Source organism: Microtus ochrogaster, linkage group LG9, assembly GCF_000317375.1.
Source record: "Microtus ochrogaster isolate Prairie Vole_2 linkage group LG9, MicOch1.0, whole genome shotgun sequence".
In the NCBI taxonomy this organism is placed as follows: Eukaryota; Metazoa; Chordata; class Mammalia; order Rodentia; family Cricetidae; genus Microtus; species Microtus ochrogaster.
The window spans coordinates 16,321,756-16,331,871 of NC_022034.1; the positions used below are offsets into that span (position 1 = coordinate 16,321,756).

At 44.3% G+C, this 10,116-nt stretch overlaps 1 protein-coding gene across 2 annotated transcripts in view; it reads right to left on the reverse strand.

Moving 5' to 3' along the window:
- Nucleotides 1-1,386: 1,386 nt before the first annotated feature.
- Esr1 (estrogen receptor 1) overlaps nucleotides 1,387-10,116 on the reverse strand; it is a 377,923-nt gene continuing 369,193 nt past the window's right edge. The window contains exons 8-9 of one of the 2 annotated variants that reach the window (XM_026787318.1): nucleotides 8,809-8,992; nucleotides 1,387-5,793 (exon numbers count right to left, since the gene is read on the reverse strand). In XM_026787318.1, the coding sequence (XP_026643119.1) occupies nucleotides 5,559-5,793; nucleotides 8,809-8,992 (419 nt within the window). In that variant the 3' untranslated portion in view covers nucleotides 1,387-5,558. 2 annotated transcript variants of the gene reach the window in all.

The following is a 10,116-nucleotide window of genomic DNA, read 5'->3' on the forward strand; positions in this document are numbered from 1 at the left end:
TCTCCTCCCCTTCCCTCCCTCCCCTTCCCTTCCCACCAGGTGTCCTAGACAAGCTGTAGATAGATTTAGAAAAGCTATCTCTATCTTGAATGGACATCCATCCCGTGTTCTCATCGCTATTCATTCTGTAGTATTCACTTGAATCCCATTGAGAGCTGACATGGACGTGAACTTGAAAGTAATTCCTTAACATACATAAGCCACATAGTGAAGGACACAGACACGTTGTCTTGCCTGAGTCATACATTCTGTACTTTCAGAAAGACAAATCTAAACAAGGCAGGATTGAGTTTAAATGAAGCCCTAAACCTTAAGAAGGCATCTTGGGATTTGATCTTAAGTTGGTGTGTGAGCTGAATCAACCCTTGACCAGGCCTTATCCCCTTCACACACTCCATTGGAAGAGTGCACTGCTCTGTAGATAGCCAAAGACTCACAATGTTGACCGGGATAGTGGTAAGTGATCTTATAAGACCTCAGTGGGATTGTCAAGCAATTCCCATTCGTTCCTTGGCAGAAAGAAGCAAGACTGGCCTCTTCAGGCTCTCTGGTTCTCTGGCTTGCCATGTGACCCTTCCTGCCTTCGCTCCTACCATGACAGCATCTGCCATGATGCTATTGTCCCAGATTCCACCACACTGTTTAGAGGCTCCACCTTCAGAACTGTGAGCTAAGTAAACTTTACGTTGTTAGTTACTTGGCTTCCAGTATTTTGGAGCAGCAATACAAAGTGAGTGGGTCCAACACTTTACCAGTCAAGAAACTGGGGCACTCAGACTTTACCTGTCCAATGTCACATAACAAATGGAAGGATGAGGGTTTCGATTGGGCAAGCCTGTTGCAGAATGCGCGCACACATGGTATTGCCTTTTAGCATGTCAGAATCGCCTTTTATGAGGTAATCATAGAGATGACATACAAAAGGGATCTTGCTGCTAGCTCTGAGATGGAAAGGGAGTCACAAAATGGAAACTGGGGCTAGGATGGATCTGTCACCTTGATTTGACAAGAATTTTTGAGAGATTTTTGAGGCAATTATTTTCATGTTAGAACATGCATCCATTCATTTATCCATCTATAATAACCTCTCTGAAGCTCTCTTGGTGAATACCTCACATGATCCTCACATACATCCCATGCAAAGAAAATGTTGGTTGACAGTGATACTAAGACTTGCATGCTATGGAGCTCTGAACTGAGGCTGAGCCACCCCAATATCGGTATCGCTACCCCTGAACTTGGTGCCGGGTAAATGGGAAGGTCTTGACATTTAGATTCACTGTGATCTCTCCATATCTTCGATTCTTTTTTCTTTTTCCGTGTTCAGCAATGAACTATTAGCAAAGAACAAAGCATTAAAAAAAAACACAAGAACACAACCTGTTGCCTTTAGTTTATTTTTTATTTGAACATCAAATACATTGAGAAGATGGTTTACAGGTGCTTGAGCATCCCACTGGATTCTTTACTGTTTCAAGGTGCAAAAGAGGCTTACAAGTGTGTTTCATTAAACAAAGCAAAGCTGCGACAAAACGGGACCAACCAATAGCAGTGCGCATCAGTAGAAGAGTGTATCCATCCATCAAACACAGCTGGACGCTGTGCCTTGCCTCCGAAAACAGCCCTACACTGAAGAATACGTAGAGCACAAAGAGCATCGTTTGTAAGCTGTGAAAGAACAGAAACTGGCATAATGTCACTTATGAATTCAAGTCTCGATGACCAATGACCTCTCCGTGAATGCAAAGGGGTCCATGTCTTAGGCACCTTCTCATGGGACTTCATGTTATTTCCAGGGTGCACAGCTCTGTACAAAGACACTAAAGATGGGTTTGGAACATGGCAGCATTTACATATCTTAAAAGTTCAGGCACATTTGGATGCAAAAGAAAGGGAAAAAAGCAAATAGAAATTTCTCTTAAATCTCTGAAAGACAGTACAAAATGGAAGTGCCATAACTGAGACAGTAATCACTTAGAAAACGAGTTTAAAGGGCCCTAAACGAGACCATACTCTACATGGAATAGATATGAAGCTAGAAATAGAGCATATCACAATAAGGAAAGAATAGAGATTTGGGACCACAGTTAAGTTTGTTTGCTCCAGTTGAAAGGGAGTTAATCTAGGAAGTGCGCAGTGTATGCTGGATCAACCTCCTAAGACTTGCACCAAAGAGAATCATGGTTGCCACGTGAGCTACTGTATGACTCTATTTGCCTTGAAAAGACTTAGGCTCCCCAAGCAGATCTGACTGTCAATATCAGATATTACTATGGTCCTGGTGGTTATTCTCAGTACATCTCAGTTTGCAAAGTAGGCATAGGAAAGGATTTGTGATTGACTTCACGCAGGGATATATGGGTAACCCCAAACCGATGGCTGGAGTCAATGACCAATGTGTAAGACTTCAAAGTGTGGACACCATAACGTGATTAAAAGGAAATTATTAATAAGTAACTTACTTGTTCAGTCCTCCCAAAGGCAAAAGATATGTCATGGGAAAACATATCTGCAATGGTACCAGGGAAATCTATCAAAGTTGGCACTTCCTTGGGGACTGGATTTTGTCACCTACATTGATAAGGTCTTCTCTTTGGATGACCAGAACCAAATCGGCAAGCTAAGCGATGGCTAGACGAAACTCAGGCAGACCATTGCTGTTTTATTCTTTGGATTTCACTGCTGCCGCCACCCTCCCTTGGAATTCAAGCCACCATTTTGGAAAGGGCTGCCAATGGACCAAGTTATTACCTTCTCACGGCTCAGGCAGAGATGAGATTCTGAAACCTGGGGCACGTTCACAGTGCCAGGATACTTTCTGTACTCTCTAGCCCCATTTCCTCCATTCTTCAAATTCCTAGATCAATGATCCCACCTCATCCCAACGCTCTACATAGATCGTGGCTTTCCAAGTTTACATTGCCCACAGTCCATTGTGGGAGGAAAGGACAGGTCTGACCCTCTGGCATGTCCCCAGTGCCCCAACACGACAGCAGCTGAAATCTCAGCTGCTCAAAATTGGCACATCAGAGAAGGGAAAAAGAGATTTCCAAACATGGTCTGAAAGTCGTGGGCTAACACTTCAGCTGTCTGGCTGTTCTCTGCCCATTTCAAATGTATCATCATAACATGAATACAAACATAGTAGATGGATAATACAAGACCCTCCACTAGAGTATTGTTTGGATTTAGCTGGTATTACATCATCTAAAGTCCTAGAAGTTTTTTTTTAATATTTTTGTTTTTATTTTTGTAAAAGAAAATCTCAGTATAAACATTAAAAAGAACCCACTGACCCACTAGCTACTGTCCAAAAATATTACTACTGATATTTTGGTAAAAGCAAAATTAGCTGCCCTGAATAATTTTTCTTATCAGGTATAATCTCTGCTACATAAGATTGTCTATCATTCAACGTCCAACAATAGGCATACGGATTAGTGCTATTTTGTCTACTGTGGATACAAAAGTTGATATGAAATGTGATCTTCATTTAAATGAAAACCACCAGGCTTTAGGCATTAGTAACTGCATACATGACGTGGTAGCTTGAACAGTCTACAAACAAAACCTAAATACTTTTCCCTTGTTTTTTTGCGATGTTTAACCCAGTCAAATTAAAACTCAGAACAGAACTATTACATTCAATTGTCTGATAAACAAACAATTCAATTTCAAAAAAATATATATTATACTATATAAGGTGCTTCTTAAACAAACACAAACAAAGAATTATGTTCTTTAACATATTCTTAAAGCAGATAGATAAAATTGTCCCAGAATTTGATGCACAAATATGAGAAATAAAAATGAAGAAGAAAAAAAAATTGGCCCTCCCAGTTTCCCAGTTCTTTGGTAGTTACTTAACTGGGAGGCCAGAAATTAATGTAACCCACCATTCCAAATAGGACAGACCAAGAGAAGCCTAGCCATTCACCTGGGTTGTTGGCTAACATATCACATCTCGATGGAGTTCAAATTAATATAGATCATGAAGTCAGGGAAGGAAACCAAACTTTCATTTTGGTTAAGAAAAGGAAATAATCCCTAGTTTCACTAGAGAGGCCAACACCGCATGGGCTGTGGGTGGCTGTGGCTAGGGTAAGCCTGTCTTTTTATCCCCTTCGTCAAAGGACTCTCAGGCCCAGTTCTGGTTTCATTCTCTGGTTCATGAAGTTTAAGAACATGAGCTGTGGGGAGGGAGGGATTTTTCTCTCTAAGACCACACCAGCTGGCTTTTGGATGAGTTCGGAATACTCAAGGACACTCTACTCTGAGCAATCCCAGCAGTTGGAGTCGTGAGTGCTCAGAGACCTTGCTCCCATGCCTCCCCCAAGCTCCTGGAGGAACTGCAGGTACATTGAACCATCAATTGTTGCCTCTTTCAATCAGGCCCATACCTGAAATGAAGAGGCAACCAGCAGTGGATCCCAGGGTGGGCAGCCCTGTCATGCATGGCTGTGAAGGACCCCCTGGGAACCCGGGAAACTGCTGCCTATGGCCAGGTCTTTCTATGCTTTTCTCCTAGTTTCTTTCTTAGTTTCCTTCTTATTCAGACTTTTTCTGAGTCACACTCATTGTAATTGATTATTTGTTACCCCCCCCCAGAATAATACTAAGTAAAACAAAAGGGTGTAGGTTCATTGTAACTGCCCTTGGTTGCTCTGCATGGAGACAGTTCAGGGCAATTCACACAGTAGGGAGACAAGAAGAGCATCCTCTGCTGATGAATGCTAGATGCACCAAAACAGGTACCCAAGCCACGTTTACTGCAGGCCCCAGGGGTAGAAGGCTATTATAAAATGAAAATAAAATAAAATCCAAACACCCTATAGCCCTCATGTCATGATGCTATCTAAAACTGACTACTGGTTCCCACAAGTTGTGAGAAAGTAAGAATTATCTAGAACCCATGACCTGGGTACAGTGCTCTGCAGTTGACACTTTAGAAGCCAGAAGGTGCAGTGGATTAAGTTGGCAGGGTCTTAACCACTGGGTGAATCTCCCTTCCCTGCATGTGTCTTGCATTCTTACAGAAGCTCAAGATTTCCCTTTAATTAAGTCAAACATTACTATAGGAATAAGAGGGTACATTAAGGAACCCATGAGATAGCTCTTCCCAAGGCTTCAATTAAAGGAGCCACTCCAAAGTCTTTGCAGAGGCTTACTCTTGGAGCCATTCCAAAGATGAAATGGAGCCATTTTTCAGAGGTGAAATGTTTACTCTCTAGGCTTGAGTCTCAACTAGTAGCTTCGATGCAGTTATCTCAATTCGGTCTCAGACTACAAGAATCTTCAGACTCAGTGATGTAGCAAAAGGGGAAAGACAGCTGTTACCGAGAATTAGCCCTGGGGATCCCTTTTGGCTGTTCCCAATAGAAGACATGCCACTAAGAACTGATCAAGCAAATGAATGGCCACTGCCACTAGAAAGCCACTGGTGGCGGGTGCATGCCAGGATGTATGCAGGAGACAGAATTCTGCTTAAGTGATAGACGACATGGGTAAAATGTGGCAGGGATTCTCAGAGCCTGGGGCGGGGGAGAGCCCGGGAGCTCTCAGATCGTGTTGGGGAAATTCTCCGCTTCAGGGGGGATGTAGTAGGTTTGTAAGGAATGTGCTGAGGTGGAGCTGGTGGTGGCCAACTGGCTCTGGCTGGGCTCTTCTGGGGAGACCCCCATGCGACTAGCTGGGGCGTGTAGGCGGTGAGCATCCAACATCTCCAGCAGCAGGTCATAGAGGGGTACAACGTTCTTGCATTTCATGTTGTAGAGATGCTCCATGCCTTTGTTACTGGAGGAGAAGGGACACAGAAAGAATCAGGTTAGACCACAGCTGGATCCCAGGACGGGGAAATTCCTCGGAGGATGAAGTGAGAAACTCCAAAGGCAGTGTGAGCCAATCTTTCTGCCTATTAGGGTTTCATCTTAGGGTGGCATCTGTAGGACTGAGGGGCTCCAGAGATTCAGACTGGGAATCATGCCTATGTATTATACTTTCCTCATCCTATAAGGGCACCCCACCCCCACCCTCACACTCTTCCTCCGGCTTCTTTTAGTGTGTTTTCTATGCTGTTTCCTCTCTATGATGGTTAATCTTGCATGGCAGCTTGACAAGATCTAGGTACCTGTGGATGTCTATGAGGTCATTTCTAGAGTGCATTAATTGAGGCTAGGAGACCCACCCTAACCTTGGAAACATCATTCTATGGGTCAGGGTCTTTGCCTACACTTGTCAATGGCCTCCTAAAACATTTAGAATAAAATCAAATTTTCTATCCAGGCTCTCTGAGGACCAAACAGCCTGCCTTCATCTCCCTCACAGAGAACACCCTGTCCGTCATCCTGAACTGACTAACTCTCTGTCACCCGTCTTTGAGTTGCTCTTTAGTGGAAATGAGACCTACAGGGACCTAGAGGATCTGAGCATGGGTTTCCTCTTCCTGGGTATATTTCCATGGAATCTTCAAAGGCCTCTTGTGTCCAAGAGACCTCTGTTGCCCCATGGCAATGGCAGAGCCCCTATTGCTCAGGTGTTTCTTTCTGCATCACCCCGTCTTCTACCATAGCCCAGAATGGTAAATGCTGCTCACAACTAGGAACAGTGGAGAAAACAGGAAGACAAGGATGTAGGCAAATGGCTTTTCTCTTTTTTTCTTGTGCCTCTTTGTTCTCCCAGGCAGGTAGGCAGTGGAAGTAGAAAACCACAACACTCTCATGGCTTGAAATTCGCTTTTACAAGAAGCATGTACCAGGGTGTGATGGAACACACCATAATCCTAGTGCATGGGAGTGGAATAGGGTAAAAATTGCAAATTCAAGGCTATCCTAAGCTATGTGGCATTTTCCAGGATAGCTTCAACTCTACAGTGAGAAGGCATTTCACAATAACCAAAACTAGACTAAAACAAATTAGACTACAGTAAGGTATATCAAGTATTTCATGAACAGGCAGAACTTAGAGAGTGTCCTAATTAATACTTATATCGGCAGTGGTAACAAGCCAGACCAGGTTTGAGCAGCGCCACAAAACACATGAGAACCATCAAGAACCAAAATTTGACCTCAATTACATGTTTAAGTGTTATTTTGCTTTGTTTTGCCTTTTAATTTAAAGCACTGTTGATGTAAAGTGCCCCAGCTCTGCTGCTGTGTATCTCCTACAATCTGATGAATCACATTTACAGTCTGATGAAATCTAGTATTAAATTATTTATGTTACAACCGGAACATATGGCTAGGGCCAAGCTAACCAAATAAGAATTCTGTGATTCAGACTGGCTGCAGGGAGTCAATCTGTAGGAAAACAGAATTTTGTATAAGGCATATGTATATGTATGAATGTCACAGAGAGAATAGAGAGCGGCTCAAATATCCCCCTCTCATTTGCATTTCACAATTACAAAGCTCTCTGCCCTGCCTCCTGTGTCACACTGCCAGGAAAACCAGGCACGGATGGTACTTATTGCAAAGGTACTTGGTGTTAACTAACCAGGTTTGCTAATACCGACAAAGCAAACACAAAATGCATTTGGAAAGTCATGGATTCCTAACAACTAAAAACACTCGTGGAGTCACGTGGTTCCTATTAATCCCTCAAAGAATAAGTTATCATGTTTTCTTCAAGGGGAAACTCACTCTCTCAGTCAGTTTTTTGGCAGGGGTATGTTCTTCTGAACCATTCTCTGTGACCCTCTCTAGGACACCATCAGAAGTTGATAAAGGATTGGGCATGCCTTTCCTGAATGTGATCATCTGCTTGTGGCCCACTATCTAGAATTTGGGACTTTCATCTTGACTTGTTTAGCTGATGAGACATTATCAGACATGACCTAATCAAAGCAATGCAATGTCCTTGATCAAATAGGCTGGATTTCTTGTGCCTCCATTGATACTAACTAAAACATGTCCTAGCTAAGTTGGGATACAAGAAGAATGTTATTCACAAAGCAGAGTCACCCGATCCAATTGTAAGGCTTGGGCTTGATGCAGGAACCTGTGTTCGGTGGAGGTGTGAGTGAGCCCAGCTGAGACCCTCCAGAGACACCCAGTCAACCTGCAGCCAGCAGTGGGGCTGCACAAATGATTTGTAAAAGCCACTATGTTACAGCTTCAATTATGAAGGAGTCCCAGAAATATAACTAAAAGGGACTTCATCACAAGGAATAACATAAACAAAACAAAAAGTGACATACTCTCATCCAAAAGCAATAGGAACCCCCTGGAAGTATTTAAATAGGAGGATGATAGCTCTTGCTTGATTTCAAAGGGAGCCCTCTGCCTGCTTCACAGGGGATGCAATAGAAAAGATGGAGATGAAGAAACACACTATGTGGGGCCCAAATGACTGACAGTGGCTTGGATTAGCGCGAGAGCCATGGAAGGGACAAGAAGGCTGTGGCAGCAGTGGATGCATCAGTGTTGGCTCTGCATGAGTTTTTTAGCCCAGCGGTCTCTCATTCAGCATCCCCTGGTGTAGGTCAGTAGGGGATAATGCCAGGACCATAACAGATGTGCTGATGCCTTGAGAGATGGCTCATGCGCACTGACACCCTTCAATTGACCTCTTCCCACCACCCAATGAGCATTGCATGTGCTTCAAACCACCAGCACACAACATTTCCTCTAGGGGACCTGTCTGATACTTCTGTGTCACAGGCAGGGTCTGTGTCCCTCTTCTGTCCTCTCCTAGCCTTCTGAGTCAGATATTTATCTCAGAGTACTTTGCCTACTCAGGCAGCAGCCTGCACCGTGTCAGCTGTCACACATTCTCAGTCAGCATCTTCTGTACCTTCTGTGGGACCCTCACCTCATGTGCCGGATGTGGGAAAGAATGAGGAGGAGCTGGGCCAGACGACGATGCTGCTGCTGCAGAGTCAGGCCAGCCTTGGCCATCAGGTGGATCAAAGTGTCTGTGATCTTATCCAGGACGCGGTGGATGTGATCCTTCTCTTCCAGAGACTTCAAGGTACTGGACAGAAATGTGTACACGCCTGAATACACACAGAGAAAGAGAGCGACAAAGAGGACACGGTCATGGAGACAGAAGCATGCTGGGATGCTGCATCAAGCGGGGAGCTTCCTTTGACAGCTGTAGAACAATGAGGACATGGTGGACACATTGGACACCAAGAGATGGTGTGGCATTCTGAATGAGCATGCACATCTTCCAGCCTCAAGAAGCCAGGAAAACCTCTTGTGTCTCAAGATTCTCCAAGAAGGACCATTAACCTTGCAACCATAACGGGAACGCTGAGCACCTCTTCTTGGGCAGAGCTCACGTCAACATGACTTGTTCATTCAGTGCTTATCACAACCCCATGGGAAACCATCATTGCTTCTTTAAAGGGGCAGACAAATGTTCTATCTACTAAAAAAACTCAAGTGGTATATTGGGGTTCTTAGGCTTCACCTCGTATGCCGACTCCGCTTCTGGTAATGACGGGCAGGCTGTCCTCTAGGAAATACAGGATACCCCTTATAAGTTTCATAAGGAGTTATGAGTAATTGGCTAAGTGATTAAAAGGTAATTTCTTGAGGTAGAAGGTTCTGCAAAGGTAGGCCTGGCAGAGACCTTCATGATGTTCTGTTCCTCTGACCAGCACAGTCCCAAGATAGGCAGTCAGAGACTTCCTCTAGGGGTGAGGAGATGCTTCATGGGATCCTGTACATGGTGCTTAACTGCCCTCCTGTGATCTGCAAAGCCCTGTCTGTTAAGGAACCCAGCGACAACAGACAAAAGAAAGAGCTACGTACATGGGGAGGGGAAGTAAAGGAAGAAGGAAGGCGTGATGGGAAGGTGAAAGGAAAGAGAAAAGGAGGCAGGAATGGAGACACCATGAAAAGAGAAGATGAGAGAGGAAGGAGATGGGTAGAGACAGGAGAAATGGGGGATGGGAGAAGAGAACAAGGTGAAAGATGAAATGGGAGAGAGACAGGTGAGAGAAAAGAGGGAAGAGGAGAAAGAGAAGGACGGGATGAAGGTGGGGGAGGGGGAAGAGAGAAGAAGGGAGTAAGAGGAAGGAGGAGTGAGGTGATGGAGGAGGGAGGGGAGGGGAATAAGGAGGGGGAGGGAATGAGAAGGAGGTAGGGGTGAGGAGAGGGAGGAGGGAGAGGA